Source organism: Sapajus apella, unplaced genomic scaffold (genome assembly GCF_009761245.1).
Source record: "Sapajus apella isolate SASKATOON/1434 unplaced genomic scaffold, GSC_monkey_1.0 scaffold151, whole genome shotgun sequence".
In the NCBI taxonomy this organism is placed as follows: domain Eukaryota; kingdom Metazoa; phylum Chordata; class Mammalia; order Primates; family Cebidae; genus Sapajus; species Sapajus apella.
Genome location: NW_022437091.1, coordinates 2073280 through 2096314, shown reverse-complemented (window position 1 = coordinate 2096314; position 23035 = coordinate 2073280). Strand labels below are relative to the sequence as shown.

The window sequence follows — 23035 nt, the reverse complement described above, 5'->3', positions numbered from 1 at the left end:
GCTAGACTTCTGCTCTCTGCTCAGCTAAGCACCCCACACTGAGAAATGAACACATCAATTTAACCAGTATAATCATCTGCATTTTATTTGAGCCTCATTTGCAAGTTGTTAATTTCTAACTCTGCTCCTTCCACTCTAGGTTCCCTCTCTGGCATCTCCCCTCAAATTCCCCAGTGGCCTGGGCAAAAAATAGCTGTTGGTCTTTGCCAAGGTAGACTCAGCCTTCTCAGCAGGCCTGTCCTGTGTTCTCAGGGGAGACCTTTACCCAAGGCCACAGCAACAGCAGGAATCCCGAGTAAGATGCCACCTTGATGACAGGGAAGGCTGGATCTTGTCACAGGCAGAACTGATTTTGTGAGGTGAACAGTAAGGTGGGCAGAGGTGGGAAAGGCCAGTGATGAATGCAGGAACAGCAGCAGAAGCTAGAGCCCAGCTCTGCCCCGGGGGCTGTCTCCGGGTTCTCAGAGGCGCGACGGGCTTCCTCCACCCACCACCACTGTCTCCCCAGTGATGTAGCTGGCATCTTCAGAGCACAGGAAAGACACGATGCCTGCACACTCCTCTGGATCACCCATCCTGGGGAACGGGAAACAAGGAAGGGAGTAAAAATCAAACAGTTCTGGCCCCCTCATCTGGCCCATGGGGAATGAAATTTGCTTAATCAAGAATTATTAGATGACTTTTCAGGATTATTGTACAAGCTTTCGGTTTATCAAATAGGGTTACCACAGGATATGCTGTTATAATTTAGTATAAGCATACTGTAGTCTGTAAAACCCATCATTACTCATAATATTCAAATACTATAGAAACACATTTTTTTTTTTTTTTTTAGAGAGCTTAGGACACCAAAATCCAAAGTTATATAGATAAAATGGTGAGCAATTATTTCATACTTCAAAAAATTGTTTAACATGTGCACACACCAAAGTATTAGGGAGTCTGTGTGACAGTAAATGGTGTGTTTAAAATGATTCCATTTGTACAGGTTCAACTTCAGACAACTTTTTCGGGAATCTATACTTGTTCCTTAAAGTCAGGTTCATTTGGTGAGAATATGCCAATTTTAATTTTATCAGTGACTGCATAGTTAGGGGACACTTTAATCTGCCTGCCATAGAATGCTCTAGAGGTGGGCAGAGTGAGTAACTCAAATGTAGAAGGGCTGAATTAGTGGTTCTCCACTCTAGCTGTAGCTTGCAGTCATTTGAGAGGCTTAAACCAAAAAAGAAAAAAGAAAAGACAAAAACAAAAGCCCAGATGGTGAAGTCCTACCTTGGGCCAATTAAGAATCTCTGGGAGTGGGTGAGTTTAAATTTGCAGTTTAAAAAGCTCCCCAGGTGATTCTAATGTGCATCCAGGATTGCGCTACATGGGCTTGATATAGGAGCTCTAGGATGACAATCCCCTAACATTTTAATGAGTTATGAACTAGGCCTGCAGCTCATGTATCGGAATGGCTTTGGGAAGATTTGGGATGTCTGGACCAGTGAAGAGTTAGGCATTGCTGGCATTTGTCCTTGAGGGACAAGATGGAGAAACTAGATAGTGCCCAGAAGCCAGAAGGTAGAGAGAGGCAGGCAACTTAGAGGAAAGGGAGCCTGACCAAGGTGGCTGAACAGTTCACCCAGCTCATTGCGGAGGAGAGTAATTCCTTAGGTAAGGGAGTTGGGGGCTTAGTGAAGCTCTTCATTCCTTTCATTTGGATTGTAGATCATCAACCTGAGTTTTGTAAACATATCTCATTATTCGAGGGAACTAAAAAAGCATGGTTTTGGTTTTGGTACCTGGTCTCCATGGATGCCCAGAGGTGGAGGCAATCCCTAAGGTGGAGAGAGGACTCAGGGCTTCTCCCAGAGCTCTGCACTGCTGAAACCCCAATGTCTCTGTGTTTACCTTTTGAAAGGGAAGCTGATTTCTTGCTTAGGCCACTGCAGTGACAGTGTTTATGAATTTGTGGTCTGTGAGGCAGAGGAGAGCATGTCTGTGTTATGTGTGGGATTGAGACAGCGGGCTATGGGCTGCTAGGAACCAGAACTTTCCATCTTCATGCCTCTTGGGGCCTTTGCCCCCATGACAGTCTTACCTTCTTATCTTCAGGGTTTCTTTTGTCCTTTTCTCTTGTTCCTTGTCTCCCCAAAGCTGCAGGAAGAAGGGAAATCTCTTTTATGTTCAACAAGAGGAAAGTGAGGAACAGAAAGGGAAGAAACTGCCTGTTCTCATAGCAACTGAGAGGAAAGATCGAGAGAGAGACTTCCCTCCTTCACTTCCTATTTTTTTCTAGCTCCCAGCTCTCCCCACTGCCCTCATCTGTTTCATTTGTTTCAGGTTCTTGTGATGCATTTTGCTGCATCTCTCCAATTCTCATCCACTTAAGGAGAGAGGAAACAGTGTGAACAGAATCTGAATACCTCAGTCTCCATTCTACTCCTCAGGAAAGGTGTGGTAGGAGTCTGGCTTGGATAGGGCAGCTGGTATAGAGAGGGAATATGGAAAAGTCTCAGGAAGGAGAATGGAGTGGTTGAGAGCTTAGGACTCGGGAACTGGGCTTCCCTGTCCAAGAAGATGGATGCCCTTCAAGAGTTCCAGTGGGCTGCAGAGCTCCACTTCCTCACCATCTTGCTGAAGCTAGTCCTGATAAGTCCAGGTGCTAGGCAGTTCACCCGAATGTTCTTTGGGTCCAGCTCTATGGCCAGACACTTGGTGAGGCCCAGTAAGGCTGTTTTACTAACGCAGTAAGAGCCGAGGCCCTGGAGAAAGAAGAGAATGGGTTAGACTCATAGTTTCCAGGTCATTCTTGGTTCTAATGATCAGACATAGAGGGCAGTGTACAGCAGGGATCTCCTGTAAGGAAGGGGCACAGTTAGGAAACTGTCGTGTGGCTAAACCTCCCCTAGGTTGGGGTTTGTGGAGGCAAGGCAACTATTTGGTGGGCAGGGACTTGGTGGTGTGATTCTAAAAGGGGACACAAACTTCTTTGGGTAACAGGAGGGGTGGAAAGATGTGGAGCTTAGGATGGCATATAAGGGGCAGACAAAAGGATTCTTACAGGAGGTGGATGAAAGGCTGCTATGGAGGACACGATCACCACTGAGCCGCCTCTGGAAAAAGAAGAGAGCTGACCATTTTCCCAGTGTAGACCACTGCCCTCAGCCCGTAAGGGATCCCATCTCACTCAGGCTCTCTCTCACTCTCTGTACCCTCGTTTCTCCATTTCTGGCACCACTGCATTTATCATCATGGCTGTGGCCTTCACATTAATGTGCAGAACCTGAAGCCAAGAGAAGAAGAGGAAACAGTATGAGTGAAGAGCGTTAGAGGAGGCATGGCAATGAGGAGTTAGAGTGGGTTCCTAGGATGTTTGTCAGAGATGACAAAGATCTCAGGATGATACATCTGCATCTTACACATGAAGAAACCGAGGTTCAGGGAGAAGTAGCTCTCACCAGCTGCTCAGCTAGATAATGATACATTAGGTTCAGGTGAGAAAAAAATGGAGCCTGGTTCATCTTGTTTCATAACCAGCCAAGTACCATTTGGCCCAGAAAGGGCCTAAATCCTCAGGGCTCCTTTGGATTTCAGCTGTGTTTTCTGTGTTTCTTCAAAGTAGATAGAGCCTGGAATTGTCATCCTCCTGGACCTGCCCTAGAGTGGGCCATGCTTCTCAGGGAAAATGTGGTCTGACCTTGGATACCTGGGGTTGTTCTAGCACTTCTCTGGCTTCTGAACGTAGGGAGTGAGATGCTCTTGCTCCTCTAGGGTAGACTGTCTGGCTAGATGTGATTAGAAAGTAGGATCATGAGGAGGTACCTTCTGGGGAAGCGGGGGGACAGGCTATAATCAGAATCCCCACATCATAATCTAAAACAAATGTATGATGCCTGTTTACATTGTTCTACGCAACTGCTTATATTAAAATATTTTAATCTTTCAGAAAAATTGGAAATAGAAATACAACATATCCTTTACTTAGATTCACCAGTTGTTCACATTTTGTCCCATTTGTCCTCACTATAGATCTGTACTGTTTTTTAAATGAACCATTGAAACTCAGTTGCAACTTTTCTGAAAGATTTTATGTAATAAAATGAAAAATTACTAAGAACAAAAATAAAAAAGCAAATAAAAAAGTAAATTAAAAAAAGAAACTCAGGGCTGGGCATAGTGGTTGATGCCTGTAATCCCATCACTTTGGGAAGCAGAGGTGGATGGATCACTTTGAGGTCAGGAGTTTGAGAACAGCCTGGGCAACATGGTGAAACCTTGTCTCTACTAAAAATACAAAAATTAGCAGGGCATGGTGGCATGTGCCTGTAGTCCCAGCTACTCAGGAAAATGAGACAGAATAGCTTGAACCCAGGAGGTGGAGATTGCAGTGAGCCAAGACTGCACCACTGCTCTCCAGCCTGGGCAATAGAGGAGACTCCATCTAAAAAAAAAGTAAATAAATAAAATAAATAAACTCAGTTGCAGATATTACAATGCTCTCTTCTAAATACTTAGCATACATTTCCAAAGAGTAAGGATGTTCTTTTACACAACCATAATCCATTATCACGCCCAAGAAGTTTGACATTGATGATGATTTTATATTGGCCCCAATTGTCTCTCAAATATGTGTGTGTGTGTTTTAAAGTCCAGAGTTCCATGAAGGATCAACCATTGTGTTTGGATTTGATGTACTGTGATATTTTTAAAAATATACAAACTAAAAGAAAAGTTACAGGCACACCTCATTTTATTATGCTTTGCAGATATTGTGATTTTTACAAATTGAAGGTTCATGGCAACCCTGCGTTAATTGCAGCCATTTTCCCAACAGCATGTGCTCACTTTGTCTCTGGGTCATATTTTGGTAATTCTTATAATATTTCAGACTTTTTCATTATTATTATATCTGTTACGGTGATGTGTGATCTTTCATGGTTTAATTATAATTATTTGGGGGTACCATAAAACACACCCATAAAATAAGGTGAACTTAATCAATGAATGTGTGTGTTCTGACTGCTCCGCCCTTCTCCCATCTCTCTCCTTCTCTGTGGGCCTCCATATTACCTGAGACACGTTGATGTTGAAATTGGAGCAATTAATAACCCCTACAATGGCCTCTAAGTGTTCAAGTGAAAGGAAGAGTCACACATCTTTCACCTTAATTTAAAAGCTAGAAATAATTAAGCTTAATGATGAAGGCATGTTGAAAGCAGAGGCAGGCTGAAAGCTAGGCCTTGTGCACCAGTTAGCCAAGTTGTGAATGCAAAGGAAAAATTATTGAAGGAAATTAAAAGTGCCGCTTCTGTGAACCCATAAATAACAAGAAAGCAAAATAGCTTTATTGTTGATATGAAGAAAGTTCTAGAGTTCTGGATAGAAGATCAAACTAGCCACAACATTCCCTTAAGCCAAAGCCTAATTAGAAAAAGGCTGTAACTTTTTAATTCTATGAAGGCCAAGGGAGGTGAGGAAGCTGCAGAGGAAAAGTTGAAAGCTAGCAGAGGTTGGTTCATGAGGTTTAAGAAAAGAAGCCATTTCTACATCATAAAAGTGCAAGGTGAAGCAGCAAGTGCTGATGTAGAAACTACAGCAAGTTATCCAGAGATCTAGCTAAGATCATTGATGAAGGTGGCTACAGCAAACAACAGACTTTCAATGTAGATGAAACAGCCTTCTAGTGGAAGAAGATGCCATGTAGGGCTTTCATAGCTAGAGAGAAGTCAATGCCTGCCTTCAAAACTTCAAAGGACAGGCTTATTCTCTTGTTAGGGGCTAATGCAGCCAGTGACTTTAAGATGAAGCCAATGCTCATTTACCATTCTGAAAATTCTAGGGCTCTCAAGAATTATGCTAAATCTACTCTGTCTGTGCTCTATAAATGGAACAACAAAGCCTGAATAACAGTACATCTGTTTATAGCATGGTTTACTGAATATCTTAAGCTCACCGTTGATAGCTACTGCTTAGAAAAAAGATTCCTTTCAAAATATTACTTCTCATTGACAATGCACCTGGTCACTCAAAAGCTCTGATGGAGATGTACAAGGAGATTAATGTTGTCTTCATGCCTGCTAACACAACATCCATTCTGCAGCCCATGGATCAGGGGGTAATTCTGATTTGCAAACAAGTCTTATTATTTAAGAAATACATTTTGTAAGGCTATAGCTGCCATAGTGATTCCTCTGATGGATCTGGGCAAAGTCAACTGAAAACCTTCTGAAAAGGATTAACCATTCTAGATGCCACTAAGAATATTTGTGGGCTGGGCGCGATGGCTCACACCTGTAATCCCAGCACTTTGGGAGGCCGAGGCAGGCAGATCACGAGGTCAGGAGCTCAATACCAGCCTGACCAACATGGTGAAACTTAGTCTCTACTAAAAATACAAAAATTTGCTGGGTGTGAAGGCACATGTCTGTAATACCAGCTACTTATGAGGCTGAGGCAGGAAAATCATTTGAACCCAGGAGGCGGAGGTTGCAGTGAGCTGAGATTGCGCCACTGCACTCCAGCCTGGGCAACAGAGTGAGACTCCATTTAAGAAAAATAAAAAAAAAAAAGAATATTTGTGATTCATAGGAGGAGGACAAAATATCTACATTAACAGGAGTCTGGAAGAAGTTGATTCCAACCCTCATGGATGACTTGGAGGGGTTCAAGACCTCATCAGAGGAAGGAACTGCAGATGTGGTGGAAATAGCAAGAGAACTAGAGTGGAGCCTGAAGATGTGACTGAATTGCTGCAATCTCATGATAAAATGTAAACAGCTGAGGAGTTGCTTCTTATGGATAAGCAAAGAAAGTGGTTTCTTGGCATGGAATCTATTTCTGATGAAGATGCTATGAACATTGTTGAAATTACAACATGAGATTTAGAATATTACATGAACTTAGTTGATTAAGCAGTGGCAGAGTTTGATAGAATTGACTCCAATTTTGAAGGAAGTTCTGCTGTGGGTAAATGTTATCAAACAGTATCGCATGCTACAGAGAAATCTTTTGTGAAAGGAAGAGTCAACTGATGTGGCAAACTTCACTGCCGTCTTATTTAAAGAAATTGCCACAGCCACCCCAGCCTTCAGCAACACCACCCTAAGTCAGCCACTATCAATACTGAGGCAAGCTGACTTGCCTCCACCAGCAAAAAGATTATAACTTCTAAGGGCTCAGATGATTGTTAGCATTTTTTAGCAATAAAGTCTTTTAAAATTAAGACATGTATATATATTTTAAGACATAATAATACTATTGTTCATTTAATAGACTACATTAGATGACCATTTTAGTGTAAACATAACTTTTATATGCACTGGGAAACCAAAAAATTAATGTGGCTCATTTTATTACAATATTCACTTTATTGTGTGGTGGCCTCGAACCAAACCCACAATATCTCCAAGTTGTGCCTATACTTAGTTTAAAACTGACTTTCATATTGTCTCTATTCAGACTGTTCGTGAAAGATGTTCCTCTATTTTAAAGACTATCAGAATCTGGCTGGGTGCGGTGGCTCATGCCTGTAATCCCAACACTTTGGGATCCTGAAGTGGGTGGATTGGCCAGGAATTTGAGACCAGCCTGGGCTACATAGTGAAACCCTGTCTCTACCAAAAAAAAAAACAAAAACAAACAAACAAAAAAAAAACCCAAAAAATTAGCTGGGCATGATGGCACATGCCTAAAGTAGCAGGTACTTGGGAGGCTGAGGCACAGGAATTGCTTGAACCTGGGAGGCTGAGCTTGCAGTGAGCTGAGATCACACCACTGCATTCCAGCTTGGGTAATACAGCAAGGAAAAAAAAAAAAAGAAAGAAGAGGGAAAAAGACTATCAGAATCAGAATCAGGAGCTAGCTCACTGAAGAACATTTTGGCATTCTGGTCTTTATGTGTATGAAACATTGGTAAATAAATAATAGTATTTTCACATCCTGAAACTTCAGTGTTGGGAAACTCTTGATGACATCTGATGCAGTTGGTATGTTTGTCCCCTCTGAATCTCATGTTGAAATGTGATCACCAATGTTCAAGGTGGGGCCTGACATGAGGTGTTTTGGCCACGGGGGGTGGATACCTTGTGAATGGCTTGGTGCCCTCCCCATGGCAATGAGTGAGTTCTCAGTCTATTAGTTCATGCAAGAGCTAGTTGTTTAAAAGAGCCTGGTATCTCACTCTTGCTTCCTCTCTTGCCATGTGACATGCCTGTTCCCTTTTGCCTTCTGCCATGATTGTAAGCTTCCTGAGGCCTCATCAGAAGCAGATACTGGCACCATGCTTCTTGTACAATCTGCAGAGCCGTAAGCCAAAACAAAGATTTTTTCTTTATAAATTGCCCAGCTCAGGTATTCCTTTATAGCAATGCAAAACAGACTAATACAATATCAGAGTAAAAAGCAAAACTATGGGAGATCATAAAAAATTAGCATTTCCAAATCATGTGGGAATATTAGCCTTAGTAAACAAAGATAAATATTTTAATTAAAGCTTTGTAATTAAAGAATGTCTGTGAAATCTATTACGAATATAATGTAATTATACTTTCACATAAAACCCAATATTCTACCACTTGAATTTAGACATCTGGATCTCAGATTTTCTTGACATTGCAGTTAGGAAGAAAATAATATAGGTTTTTATTTTTATTTTTTAAAAGATTGTATGTTATAAAGTGGCAACTGGTCATTTCACCAGAATTAGTATTTTACTTAACTAGCAGCTTTTAATATTTCCCAACTAACTTCCCTTTTCGGCGATTGGGTGGGTGTGTAAGTTTAAGTGTCGTAGTTGTTGGCATATTATCTGCTATGTCTCTGTTGGAAATCAACCAGGCAGAAGAGCATGCCGGGGAAGAAGGCTGGGGAGGGGAGCAGACGGTGGCTAGCAAAGAGCAGATGGAAGCAGACAGAACCAGGAGCAGCAGAAATGAACGAGAAGGGCAGAGACAGAGGAAGCCACCCCCACCCGCCCTTTACCAGGTGCACGCCAGGTGTGTGGCATGTGGCAAAGAGTCCTCACATTGACATTGCACTTGACAAATGCATTCTAAAAGCAGATGAAGTTTGTGTTGAATGTGTTCTGAGGCCTACCCCCTGCTGCTTTAATCCCCTTACCTTGTCCCACTCCTCCTCGGTGACATCTATTAGTTTTTTAAAGAAAGGGTTGACAGCAGCATTGGAGACTAGGATATCGATACCTCCATGAAGCTTCACAGCCTAGAGAGAGGGGTAAGGTTAGGATCAGGGCTGCAGTAAGTAAAGGAGGTGCATTTATCCATGTTGATAAAAACTTCCTTCTGGGCTATGCGAGGTGGCTTACATCTGTAATCATGACACTTTGGGAGGCCAAGGTGGAAGGCTCACTTGAGCTCAGGAGTTTGAGAGAAGCCTGGGCAACATAGCGAGATACCTTATCTCTATATTAAAAACAACAACAACAACAACAAAACCTTCCTTCTTAGGAACTATTGTCAAAATAACTTCTCTTTCTTAAAACATCTTTTCTTCAAAACCACCCTAAGATCTACTGCTAACCATTTAAGGTTGATTTCTTTCTTTCTTTTTTTAGACAGAGTCTTGCTCTGTCACCCAGGCTGGACTGCAGTGGCATGATCTCAGCTCACTGCAGCCCTGACATGCTGGGTTCAAGCCATCCTCCTGCTTCAGCCATCCAAGTAGTTGGGACTAGAGGTGCATAGAGACAGGGTCTTGCTATGTTGCCCAGGCTGGTCTTGAACTTCTGAGCTTAAGCCATCTGCCTGCCTTGGCCTCCCAAAGTGTTACAGGCTCGAGCCACCAGGAAGTTGGCCTTACTTCTTCTGCCGTCTTTTCTTCCCACCTCCCATTCTTCTAAGGCTGCCTCTGACCCTTTTCTCTTTTCTTTACACTTTCCCTTTGGGGAGCTCCTTCATTCTCATGATTTCAAGTCTCACCTCAAAATCTATTTCCAGACCCCTCCTTCCTTTCACACTGAGTTCTACCCCCATTTCTCCAAGTGCTTACTGTCCAGTTCTCCTTGAAAAAGCTACCATTAACTCAAAGTCAATCTGTTCACACTTACCCGAATGGAAAAACGGGCTTAAATAGAGCTGTAGAAAGTTACCACTGGTGGGGACTTTGAGATCATCAATTCCAGTGTCCTCAAGGTAGAAGTGATAAAACAGGTTCAGGGAATTTTCTCAAGATCATATAGTTCAGTAATGACACACTGGGGCTAGCTAAGAACAGGAGGCCTGCTTATTCTGTGTTTGGGAGAGGTGAAGTGATTTGCTCAGGGTATAAAGCTAGTTAGTGGTGGAAGAACTGAGGTCAGTCTTCCACTTTGTAGCACAGAGCTAATTCATACGAACCCTCTGAAAGTGAGTTGGGGTCATTACAAAACTGGCTGCCCAGTAGAACCATGATGGGAGAAGATACCAGCCCGAATTTAAAGCAATTTCATATTTGGTTATGATGTCATTTTCTGTCTCTCTCTCTCTATTTTGACCTGGAGGCATGAAAGATTCAAGGCAGAAACTAAGATTTAAACTGAGAAAGCCAAGAAAGGCAACATCTCTCCTCCTTAATAAGTTATAAGTAGGTAGTGAGGTGTGTGCTAGAGTAATCAATGGCCAAGCAGAATCTGCCAACAAAGGTTTTCAGTAAAAAGCCACCCTGAAACCAGGCTTTGCATTTGCCCAGAGCTGGCAATTTTGATGCCTTGGGCAAGTAGCACTAAATGGGCCCTCGATCAACTTTGTGCCTCAGATTTGGCACACAGAGGGGTGTTATTAACAATGTACACCATCTGCTAGCTTCCCATTTTAACTAATTATTCTTGTTAACTAGGTGCTAAGCTCAGTTTCTACAAGGTTGAAGGAATGCCTGGGCTGTCAACATGTAAATCTAACAGGATTTAAAGTCACATAACCTTTTAAAACCAGTATTAATACTTTCTTGCACCCTTCAAATTTTGGTATTCTGGCACAAAGGCCAGTCACCTGCCTTAGCTCTGTGTAAGTCTCACCAACGGACTTGTTACTAGGGAGGTGCAGAATAAGTTGGAAAATGATGTGCGCTGTGCTCAGTGCATGTGTGTTTGGGATGGGAGAAGACAGTGGATGGCTCCAGAATCACCTGGAGACATTTCTACTCTGCTGTATACCCCACGCCCCTCTCCTTCCAGGTCTGTCAGCACAGAGATGGGAGGAGATGGGTTTGATTGAACAGACAGCAAAACATAAAAGATGAATGACGCTGGCTGTGGTGGCTCACACCTACAATCCTAGCAGTTTGGTAGGCCCAGTGGGGAGGATTGCTTGAGGTCAGGAGTTCAAAACAAGCCTGGACAATGTAGCCCCAGCTCTACAAAAAGTTTAAAAGATGAACTGGCATGGTGGTGCATGCCTATAGTCTTAGCCACTTGGGAGGCTGAGGTAGGAGGATTGCTTGAGCTCAGGAGTTTGAGGTTACAGTGAGCTGTGATCATGCTACTGCACTCCAGCCTGGGCAACAGAGGAGTCTTCTAAGTCTTGTTCTCAATTGTGTGATCACTATACTAAAGCGGTTAGGAGCTGTTTGCTCTGTGTTCTGACAGTTATACATTTTTAAGAAAAGATATAATCAAGCAGATAAGCAGCTAATTTAGTTTCTTCTTACCACACCACTGAGAAGTTTTGTGGTGCAGATTATAAGGCCACTGGGTAATAACCATCCTCAGGACAGTGGTTTTTCTCAAGGCAGAGTAACATGTGGCAATTGGCAGAACAAATTTCTTTTTTGTTTTTGTTTCTGTTATTTTTTTGAGACAGAGTTTTGCTCTTGTTGCCCAGGCTAGAGTGCAATGGTGCCATCTCAGCTCACTGCAACCTCTGCCTCCCTGGTTCAAGCGATTCTCCTGCCTCAGCATCCCAAGTAGCTGGGATTATAGGCATGCACCACCGCGCCAGGCTAATTTTGTATTTTTAGTAGAGATGGGGTTTCTCCATGTTGGTCAGGCTGGTCTCGAACTCCCAACCTCAGGTGATCCACCCGCCTCAGCCTCCCAAAGTGCTGGGATTATAGGCAGGAACCACCGTGCCTGGCCTGGCAGAACACATTTCAAATTGCTGACAAATATTCTATCATTCTCCTCTCTGACAATGGTCATACAAACTACCTGAGAGTGGGTTTTGACTCCTCTCCTATTTCCCATTTTTTGACATGGGGTTGGAAAATCTTGGTTGGTTCCCACTAAATGTCTCTTGGGCACATCTGTTCCAGACCCACCACCACTGCTCTAAACCTGGATGACAGCAACAGCTTCCTCACTGATGCCCTGGATTCAGTGTCTTCTCTGTATATCCTTCCTACAAGAGCCAGATTACCTTTCTTAATAATCATCTTTCTCTTGCTCAAAACCCCACAAGGCTTCTTATTTCCTACAAGAATGTCTAAACATATCCTTTTAAGAGGTCATATCCTTTTGAGATCCTTAACATACCCTTTTAAGAGGCTATGGCCCGGCATGGTGGCTCATGCCTATAATCCTGAAACTTTGGGAGGCTGAGGTGGGTGGATCCCCTGAGGTCAGGAGTTTGAGACAAGCCTGGCTACTTTTTAGTAGAAACCCCTTCTCTACTAAAAACACAAAAATTAGCTGGGCATGGTGGCACGTGCCTGTAATCCCAGCTACTCAGAAGGCTGAGGCATGAGAATTGCTTGAACCTGGGAGGTGGAGGTTGCAGCAAGCCGAGATAGTGCCACTGCACTCCAGCCTGGGTTGAGGGGGGAAACTCCATCTCGGGGCGGGAGGGGAAGGGGATATGGAGGCTCATGGCCTCTATCTTTCCAATGCAGCCCCTTTTCTACCAGTACTCCTAAGCCTGTGCTCCACTGTGGACTGACGGTGCTCCTCTCTTTCCTTCAGTTCCTCTTTGGCTGTCTGCTGGTACTGCAGAGTTATCTGGAACCTCATTGCTATTCCATCTGTCCATTCCCATCCATTCCTCAAGATTTAGCTCAAGCACCACTTCTGGGCCAAGCCTGCAGGACTTGGTAAGTGAAGCTGATGGGGCCACAGGATGTTTTTCCAGCAGGATTTTGACATTAAATTGCTACTTACATGTCATATGGTTAGTCACTAATTGACCCAGCCTCCCAAGTGGCTCCTTCCACCGTCAGGATCAAGGCCCCAATCTTGGGCTCTGTCCAGCAGTCTAGGCCAGGCAAGGTGACTTTCTTGTACTCACATTTGGCTCTTTCCAATGCACATTTGAACATTTGCTAGAATTATCTTATACTGTCTACTGTACCACTGTCTACTATTGCTTAAGATCCTACTCTTCTAAGAAGATTTCCAAATTATTTCTGCCAACCTTCTGATCTGTTAGCACATCCTGTACTTTCCATTTTTGGGTAGATTCTCCCTTCCACTCTGGGGAATAAAGTGTGTGCCCTTATCCTCAAGGGAAGAGGAGCTTCCTTTGCCAGGTGGTTCATATTTTCTTGTGCAGCTGGAAGGCTGGTGTCCACTACTAACTGTGACACTGACTTATATACTTTCTTTGAGACTAAAATCCAGTACCTAGTAGTCCATAGGCAGCCAAAAACAGAAGGGAGCTTGGGAGGAATGGGTTGAATTACAGCTCTTTCCTTACTGGCTATGGGACCTTGGGAAGTTGCTCCAGCTATCTGAGCCAGTCTCTGCAGACTGAGAGAATAGTCCTTGCCTTGCTTGGGTTGTTGTCAGGTCTAGAAATAACCTGAGTAAGACTTTGAACACAGGAAATGGCACATAGTAGGTGGTTGAAACATGGTGGGCTGCCTCCTGAGGTTCCCAGGGACTTGACTCTATAAGCTGAATAATAGAGGATTATTTATAAGCTCTCATGGGTGGGAACATCTATTTCGTGATTGTATTTACCCTTCTCATCTGTCCAATTAGATTGGAAATTACTAGAGAACCAGTACCAGCTGCTTCTCTGGGGTATGCAAGGGGTGATGCCGGGCTGAAGCAGTAGAATGTTTTAAAATTCTCTGACTGGGATGGGATGATTCTCAGATGTTAGTATATAGACATAATAGAAAGGTACACAATAAAAATGTGCTGGTGGGCTGGTGTGAGTATGCAGAACTCACTATGTTTTAGTTAACAGCACTGCATCGGATCTCATCAATGCTGTCCAGGAAAGCAGGGAAGGAGGCTCAGGCTGGCTCCCTTTTCCACCTCCTGGCTTTGTGCCCATTTCTTTGCAGCTTACCGTGGTCACCAGCCGCTCCCGGTCCTCGGCCTTTCCCACATGGCACACGGTGCCTGTCACGCTCAACCCCTCCCCCTGCAGCTTGGCCACCGCCTGATCCACTTTCTCCTGCTTCCGGCTGCTGATGACCACGTGGGCCCCATCCTGGGCCAGACGCCGGGCAATGGCCAAGCCGATTCTGTGAGCAGAAAGAGACAAAGACTGCCAATGCCTGAAGAGGTTGATAGCATGGGCTGTGAAGTTAGACTGCCCAGGTTTGAATTCTGGCTCTTTCTCTATATGACCTCCACGTGTCTCTACTATGTGTAAAACAGGGTTACTGGTACGGCCATTTTTGGCATTCATTTACTTATTTTTCATGTGATCTTGGACCGCAGCCTCAGTTCCCAAGAACTGACATCACTTTCTACAGTTCCCACCATGGGTGACAGGCTTCATTCCCTGTTGGGACTGAGAGGTGAGAAATGAGCTAGGTGTGCAACAGCAGCTACTTCCATGATTTAAGGTTCTCACTCAGAACAGCCCTGCCAGGTTTCTCCCATACTAGTCTACATCATTCTTAAAATTCTGTCCTTTTTTTTTTTTCTTTTTTGAGATGGAGTTTAGCTCTTGTTGCCCAGGCTTGAGTGCAATGGTGCAATCTTGGCTCACTGCAACTTCTGTCTCCCGGGATCAAACGATTCTCCTGCCTCAGCCTCCCGAGTAGCTGGGATTACGGGCATGTGCCACCACACCCAGCTAATTTTGTGTTTTTAGGAGACACAGGTTTTCTCCATGTTGGTCAGGCTGGTCTTGTTCCCAACCTCAGGTGATCCGCCTGCCTTGGTCTCCCAAAGTGCTGGGATTACAGGCGTGAGCCGCCATGCCCAGCCAATTCTATCCTGTTATTTTTTGGGGTGCATATGAAAGGATGGTCTCTGGTCAAAAATGTAAATATTCCTTTGGGAGGAAGAGTTACACATTTTGCAATTGTCAGCCATTAGCATTTTACCTACATTTGTATTTTAGTTTTGTGAAAAGCTGGCATCTGGCAAAGTCCTGTAGAAATGAAAAACAGGACAGACAAGAGTGGTGGGTGAGAAATAGGCTGGGCAAGGTAGGCCCAGATGTACTGACCTAAACAAAAGTCTTGACACATGGCTCTTGAGTCCCATCTAGGTAAGGGGGAGGGGTTTCGGGAGACTTTCCGGTGCCCAAATAGAGTGTCCGGAACATTTTCAGCGTGCTGGAGGCCGTGGGATAGGATTTTGAAATCCAGATTCCCTTGGATTTCCGGTTTCTGGTCTTCCCGGACGCTAGGTGGGGCTGGTTGACTGGGGCAGCCCAGAGCACTGGGGCGCTGGACCGATGGGGCTGCACAGAGGTGGCACAGTTGTGCCAGAGGCAGCCGGGACAGGAAGGCTGGCAAGGGAGGGCCCAGGGCCAAGGGATTCGAAGGAGCTTCAGGTGGACCACGTGGCTCCTTTTTTCCAGTGCCAGACTTTGGCGGCGTGCGAGGTCTGAGGACAGGGGCACCAGAGGCAAAGGACGAGAGGCCACGGCCTGTTTCCAGGCATCTAGCGCCTCAGAAACTCCCGCCCGAGCACTCACCCGTCGGTGGAAGCCGTTACGACGGCCACCTTATTCGCGAGCGGGTCCCGGCGGGTTATCCCGGAGCTGGCCATCCGCACCGACTTCCAAGCCCGGGCCCAGGGGCCTAGCAGCCCCACCTTGTGCATGACGCAGACTGCAAGTCTGGCTTCCACCCCTCCCAGGGCAGGTGAGTGATGATAGGGCGAGGGACAGGATGATAGGGCGAGGGACAGCGGCCCCCCCGCCGGCCGCTGCGCCCCATGCCCTTTCCGCCGGACTTTGGCTTGGCTTCCCAGGCTGGCGGGTGATCAAAGCGCTCTCTGTCCAAGTTTCCTGTAGGGCTCGCCCCTCCCCTGGCCCCAACAGGAACCCTCAGACTTTCTCTGCTGCCCTTCTGCATCTGCTTGCCCACGTTTTCTTCTAGAGGAAGTGGGGGTTTTGAGTTGGTTGCTTTTGCTTCTTCAAAGCTAAAGATGGAATTCTTTCTCCAAGAAAGTCTGGGTCTGTGTATGTGACATCCCACAGGAGGGCAAATGTTTTGAGAATGCCGATGGAGGTGAAGCCTGTGGTCCTTATTGTGTCCACCAGGTGAGGCTGGAAGAGCCTGGGAGAGAGACGTGATAGTGAGCGGCTGCACCAGGCCTGGCACTGCTCTTCACTTTGCTCAAGGTCTCCTCCATCTTCACGGGCCCTGGAGGGTAGACTATGGTCATTAACCAAACAGGATCTGTTATATCCCTTGCCAAAGGGACTTCCTCCTTTACAGGAGCTAAGTGTTAGGGAGGAGGCTAGAGAGTCCCTCAAGCAGTGGTGGAAAAGCAAAAAACTTGGAGCACTCAGGTTCTCCCTAACCACTTTGTCCCCGGGTCTTAGCCTCTATCCTAGTTCAGTAAATATTTGTTGATGGCAAAATCGCTTTATGAACTGTAAACTACTAAGCACATAGTAGTTACTGCCACCATGTAGTGATTATTATTGGTGTCCTGGGCCAGACTCTTCATCTGTAAATTACTGAGGGTATGGAATGGATGATGAATAAAGTCCTTGCCAGCTATAAATTCTGTGTCCAAGACTTCATCCTCCACTTCTGCCAAGTGGGCTGAAATGATGTCCCTCCTGGGTTTCTGGGAGAATGAATAAATCTGGATGGCTTATGGTACACCGCAGAATGGCCCCAACAGACCCAACTGCAAGCATCTGAATTGGCTTAACCCACTGGCCTCCAAATGTCAGACTGAGAAGCAGTGCTGGTCCATGGCAACGTTTTCACTAGTTCAAGGCAAAATGAGAAAAGACATTACAGTGAGTTTCGTAAAGCTAAGCGTATTTAATAGCCCTTTATTGTGGAGTATATGTTTGCTTCCTTTTCCGTTTTTTTTTTTTTTTTTTGGTGTTAGTCTTTTCTTTCAGAAAAGATGATGAAATCAGATGGGTAGGTTTAGAAATGTGTTGGTGAAATCACCAGTTTGGCAGACTTATGCCAGTCCCTACAATTAGAGGGGAAAGAATCCTGGTTTGTGAAATTCAGTTCAGGGGCCACTTTTTAATAGAATTCATGCTCGTTCAAGATTCATTTAGTATATGTGTAGGTCAGCTGAGCAGTTGAAAAAGGATTTCAGCAATCAAAAGTGGGTGAATGGCTAGCAAGTAATAGAACAGGCCTGCACTGGATTTATAGTATCTTCCTCAGCCAAGAAGTTACAGCTGCAGTACTCAGCTTTGGTACTCAGCACAACCCAATGAGATAAGGGAGCTTAAGTATTATTTTTCCCATGTCCAGGGAAAACTGACTCTGACTGGTGACCCTCAGTCTGAGCCTCATGAATTATTGACAGAGGCTGGAGAGCGCTACACTCCTTGTCCTCTTGCACTGTTTGGAGCTAATGCGCTGTGGGAACCCTTCCCAGGGCTCGTTTGACTCTCTCTTCACCTTCTTTTTAGAGGTAGACAGCCAGACAGCCAAAGGATTCTGGGAAAAGAGAATTCTGGCTTAGGAGCTTGGTGAACATCACATGGCCCTTTCTTGCATGGGCAGGGTTGCTATTTGGCCTCCAGCACTATTTCTTTTGCAGAGAGCACAGGGGAGCTTAGGGAGGGGGCCTGTGAGTAGAAAAGGATAGAAGGCAGTCAAGAAGTATGGGAATCTCTAGCACTATTCCTCATCAAGCTGGCTTACTGGAGATAAGAACAGGAAATCTTGGGCCAGGCGCAGTGGCTCATGCCTGTAATCCCAGCACTTTAGGAGGCTGAGGTGGGCGGATCACTTGAGGTCAGGAGTTTGAGACCAGCCTGGCCAACATGGTGAAACCCTGACTCTACTAAAAATACAAAAATTAGCTGGGCGTGGTGGTGCGTTCCTGCAATCCCAGCTACTCAGGAGGCTGAGGCAGGAGAATTGCTTGAACCCAGAAAGCGGAGGTTGTAGTGAGCCAAGATTGCACCACTGCACTCCAGCCTGGGCAACGGAACCAGAGACTCCATCTCAAAAAACAAACAAACAAACAAAAACAACAACAACAGGAAATCTTTTGGCGAAATACATACTTATGTGGGAGCATCTCTTTGAAATGGGAACTGTAATAGGCAATGGGATTGTTCTTGTATGGAGGTGGTAACATCTGCCTTTTTTTTTTTTTTTTTGAGACGGAGTTTCGCTCTTGTTACCCAGGCTGGAGTGCAATGGCACGATCTCAGCTCACCGCAACCTCCGCCTCCTGGGTTCAGGCAATTCTCCTGCTTCAGCCTCCTGAGTAGCTGGGATTACAGGCACGCGCCACCAGGCCCAGCTGATTTTTTGTAGTTTTAGTAGAGACGGGGTTTCACCGTGTTGACCAGGATGGTCTTGATCTCTTGACCTCGTGATCCACCCGCCTCGGCCTCCCAAAGTGCTGGGATTACAGGCGTGAGCCACTGCGCCCGGCAACATCTGCCTATCTTGAGGAAAAAAATGCTTCCATAATTGAGGGCTCTACTCCCATCCTTTTCAAGGGCTGCCTGTGGTCCAGAAGAGAATTCACCTGGGGTGGAATTTAAGTCTTGCATTTTGCAATAGCTGTCTTACTTTGACTGTTGAGTCATGCATCACTGACACGAGTCAGGATTAGGGAATGTGGGAGGGCTGGAGTGGGGTTAGGACAACTGCCAGGCAGAGAAAGTAATACTAAAAGTGTTAACAGTACCTATTTATTGAGCACTTACTAAGTGCTGGCAAGTGTTAAGTGCTTTTTATAAATCTTATTGAATATTTTTAATCTGGTGAAATGGGTGTTTTAAATTCCATATGTGCAATCAGAGCAAGTGATGACAACCTCATCCACTGTCTGTGTTGTACAGCTACACTTCATTTTTCTGGCATTGCTGGCAGATTGATAGTTTTCATAGAAATCAATTTTCTCTGAATTGGAATTTTAACTTTCAGGATCAGTGTGTTTTTCAAATCAACACATATATTCATTGAATTATAAAAATAACACCTGCTCATGATTTTAAAAAGAGACAAAAAGTTATGTGAAAAGTGAAAAGTAACTCTTCCCTATGCTGCTTTTACCTTCTTCCCATACAGCTCTTGGCTTTGTGTATCCTTCGAGAAGTGTCCTATAATTTACATGCATTGTTCTTTTAAAAATTGTTCCCACAAATGAGATGACACTATACATTCTGTCCTTCAAATTGCCTTTCTTTTCTTTATTTCTTGCCCCAACCCCCTTTTATTTCTTTTTAAAATATTTTAAAATGATTATACTTTAAGTTCTGAGATATGTGTACAGAACGTGCAGGTTTGTTACATAGGTATACACGTGCCATGGTGGTTTGCTGCACCCATCAATCCATCATCTACATTAAGTATTTCTCCCAATGCTATCCCTCCCCTAGCTCCCCCCCTCCAACAGGCCCCAGTGTGTGATGTTCCCCTCCCTGTGTCCACATGTTCTCATTGTTCAACTCCCACTTATGAGTGAGAACATGTGATGTTTGGTTTTCTGTTCTTGTGTCAGTTTGCTAAGAATGATGGTTTCCAGCTTCATCCATGTCCTTGCAAAGGACATTAACTCATCCTTTCTTATGTCTGCATAGTATTCTGTGGTGTATATGTGCCACAATTTCCTTATCCAGTCTATCATTGATGGGAATTTGGGTTGGTTCCAAGTTTTTGCTATTGCAAACAGTGCTGCAATAAACATATGTGTGCATGTGTCTTTATAGTAGAACGATTTATAACTCTTTGGATATATACCCATATACATGGGTTTATGCAATAAATATACGTGTGCATTTGTCTTTATAGTAGAATGATTTATAATCCTTTGGGTATATACTCAGTAATGGGATTGCTGGGTCAAATGGTATTTCTGGTTCTAGATCCTTGAGGAATTGCTACACTGTCTCCCACAATGATTGACCTAATTTACACTGCCACTAACAGTGTAAAAGTGTTCCTATCGCTATACATTCTCTCCAGCATCTGTTGTTTCCTAACTTTTTAATGATTGCCATGCTAACTGGCATGAGATAGTATCTCATTGTGGTTTTGATTTGCATTTCTCTCACAACCAGTGAGGATGAGCTTTTTTTCATGTGTTTGTTGGTCACATAAATGTCTTCTTTTGAAAAGTGTTTTTTCAAATCCTTTGCCCACTTTTTGATGGGGTTGTTTTTTTTTCCTCTTAAATTTGTTTAAGTTCTTTGTAGATTCTCGATATTAGCCCTTTGTCAGATAGATAGATTGCAAACATTTTCTCCCTTTCTGTAGGTTGCCTGTTCACTCTGATGATGGTTTCTTTTGCTGTGCAGAAGCTCTTTAGTTTAATTAGGTCCCATTTGTCAATTTTGACTTTTGTTGCCATTGCTTTTGGTGTCTTAGTCATAAAGACTTTGCGCATGCTGTGTCCTGAATGATATTGCCTAGGTTTTCTTTTAGGGTTTAAATTTTTTTTTTTTTTTTTTTTTTCAGAAGCAAAGCAATGTTAAACTTTATTTTTTGTTTTTCTGAGACAGTCACACACTGTCACCCAGGCTGGAGCACAGTGGTGTGATCATGGCTCACTGCAGCCTTGACTTCTTGTGCTAACTTGATCTTTGCACCTCAGCCTCCTGAGTAGCTGGGAGCACAGGTACATGCCACCATTTTTTTTTTTTTTTCTTTTGTAGAAATGGGATTTCACATGTTGCCCAGGCTGGTCTCAAACTCCTGGGCTCAAATAATATTCCCACCTTGGCTTTCCAAAGTGCTGAACAACCATAGAGAAGCACTCTGTATTTCTTCTATGATGTTAGCAAACACACAGAAGGACAATTTAAGCATAGATTACTATACCCAGGAACATATGTCAGAATTACCTATGGAGGTTTTTAAAAAATCTCTTAAGTCTAGGCCTGACGCTTGGAGAAGGCTGCCAATGGGGTCAGGACCTGATTATTTCTAATAAGCTCTGAGGGCAGCTCTGAGGTTCCCTTCTGGTTGAATCACTGACTTTAGGTTGACTGGGGTACTTTGGTTTTTTTGGGCCGTTTTTTGGGGGCGTGGGAAGCTTTTCTTGCAGATTTACTAGGAGTGGTGAAGAACTTGGCCTCTGGCTTTTTATGAATCTGTCTCACATCTTTTTTCCCCAGCGAAGGATTTTTTTCCTTCACTGCCTCTTCTTTGATTTTTGGCTTCTTCCGTGGGCCTTTCTCTGGGGTCTCAGGTTCTGCAGCTTTTGGGGTCTCAGATTCTGCAGCTTTTGGGGTCTCAGATGCTGGCAGGGCCTTTCTTTTCTTCCCATGAGGTGTGCTGGGAATAGGACTCTTTGTTGGAGACTTCTTCCTGTGGCATGTTTTTGAATCTCTACATTCTCCTTAGCTGGAGTCTTTCCTATTGGTACCAGCTGTGGAATTTCATCTTCGGAGTCATTTGCCACTTGAACTTGGGCTTTTCTTTTGCCACGCCTTTTCTTCCCATGCCCTGGGGTCTGCTCCTTCTTCGATTCGGGTTTCTTCACTGTAGCGTCACCACTTTCAGGTGCCACGGCGTCTTTACTAAGGACTGATACAGGCTTGCTAGCCTGCTGTTTCTTCTTTCTGATTTTGTTCCTCTCCTTTTGTTTTTCATGATTTCTTTCTCTTCGTTTTTTCCTTGCCTCTTTTTTCTTCTTATTAAGCGTAGATTTTTTAGTGGCTTCATCCCAATTGCTGACAAACGAGGAAAAGATGGGAAGAGCAGCTGATTTCTCAGTTTTCACAAACAGGAGTTTCACGCTCTCCCACTTCTCCGGCAATTTTTCTGAAAGTCCTTTGGTGACAGCAACAATGTTTTCAATGATGTGCTCAATCTGCATTCCAACGTGACCAATGCGTATAGCACTGCAAGAACCACTTTTAGAAATGTTTAAGACTGTTCCACCTATATAGTCATTGATCTCTCTTGATAAATTCTTGGACAGAAGGTTTACAGATACTGGAACTTTCTTTCTTTGATAGAAATGTCTCCCAATGAGTGAGGGTAAGAGCCGCCTAATTCTGGCATCAGTAAGGAAGAAGTCAAGAGTGCTCAGAAGGCGGAGCTTAGCTTCAAAGGGTTTATATTCCTTCTTTAGAGTTTGAAAGGGGATAATCTGAGAAATGGTTTTAATTCCATGCTTGTTTAAAAGCTTTCTATAGAACTGTTCTGTCTTTTCAGGAGTTGAATTGGGTTCGTCCTTCGTAAATAAACAGATATCTTCTAAATCCGAGCGAATACAATGAGGTAAGGGCAATCTGACCCTCAGTACTTTACTTGGAATTTTCCATAATACCACCATTAAAAATAAATTTTCATTCTCATTCAAAAGCAACCCATAATTGTTCTTCCTGGACTTGCAATGTGTCAAGAGAGCGTCCAATGCCTTTCTAACCTGCAAAGTGGAGAAGACAAGTAAGTGAAATGTTCTCACAATAACTTACACAAATAAGTGAATGTTCCCAATCTAACTTAGCATTTGTCCCCTCCCACACTTTCTATTTTTTCCCTTCCAACTTCTATTTCAAGGGGTAACCTCCATAACCTTACCTATTAGGATCCTGCAATTTATATTCAGAGAATTCTAAGAACCCCTCAAACACGCCTAAGTATTCACACCATCTACGGCAGGGCGTCTCTTCTACTTAAGAGATTGGGCCAAACGGAAACATGCTCCTCCTGCCCTCAAAGATGAAAGCAGTAATCCCAGGAAAAGCACAAAGCGAATGCATTTAGCAGTTATTATTTCTTCCTTTTTTTTTTTTTTTTTTTTTTTTTT

The 23035-nt window shown here is 44.0% G+C and overlaps 2 protein-coding genes across 2 annotated transcripts in view; both read right to left on the bottom strand.

The window, feature by feature from the left end:
- Positions 1–70: 70 nt before the first annotated feature.
- Positions 71–16026, bottom strand: LOC116541373 (dehydrogenase/reductase SDR family member 4-like). Its single transcript, XM_032265512.1, has 8 exons — positions 15801–16026; positions 14211–14388; positions 9106–9207; positions 3201–3271; positions 3050–3101; positions 2616–2750; positions 2087–2142; positions 71–576 (listed from the first exon to the last, which is right to left on the bottom strand). The coding sequence occupies exons 1-8, from the start codon at positions 15926–15928 to the stop codon at positions 462–464; spliced, it is 837 nt and encodes a 278-aa protein (XP_032121403.1). The 5' UTR covers positions 15929–16026; the 3' UTR covers positions 71–461.
- A 5098-nt stretch (positions 16027–21124) lies between these two features.
- The window catches only part of LOC116541372 (ribosomal L1 domain-containing protein 1-like), a 2200-nt gene continuing 289 nt past the window's right edge, over positions 21125–23035 (bottom strand). The window contains 2 exon segments of the mRNA XM_032265511.1: positions 21125–21583; positions 21586–22651. Of these exon segments, the coding sequence (XP_032121402.1) occupies positions 21255–21583; positions 21586–22651 (1395 nt within the window). The 3' untranslated portion in view covers positions 21125–21254.

Coding starts and splice junctions, on each gene's coding strand:
- LOC116541373 (XM_032265512.1), bottom strand. CDS start 15,928: ATGCACAAGGTGGGGCTGCTAGGCCCCTGGGCCCGGGCTTGGAAGTCG. Junction 2,751..3,049: donor CAGCCTTTCATCCACCTCCT/GTAAGAATCCTT, acceptor TTCTTTCTCCAG/GGCCTCGGCTCTTACTGCGT. Junction 577..2,086: donor GAAACCCTGAAGATAAGAAG/GTAAGACTGTCA, acceptor CCCGTTCCCCAG/GATGGGTGATCCAGAGGAGT.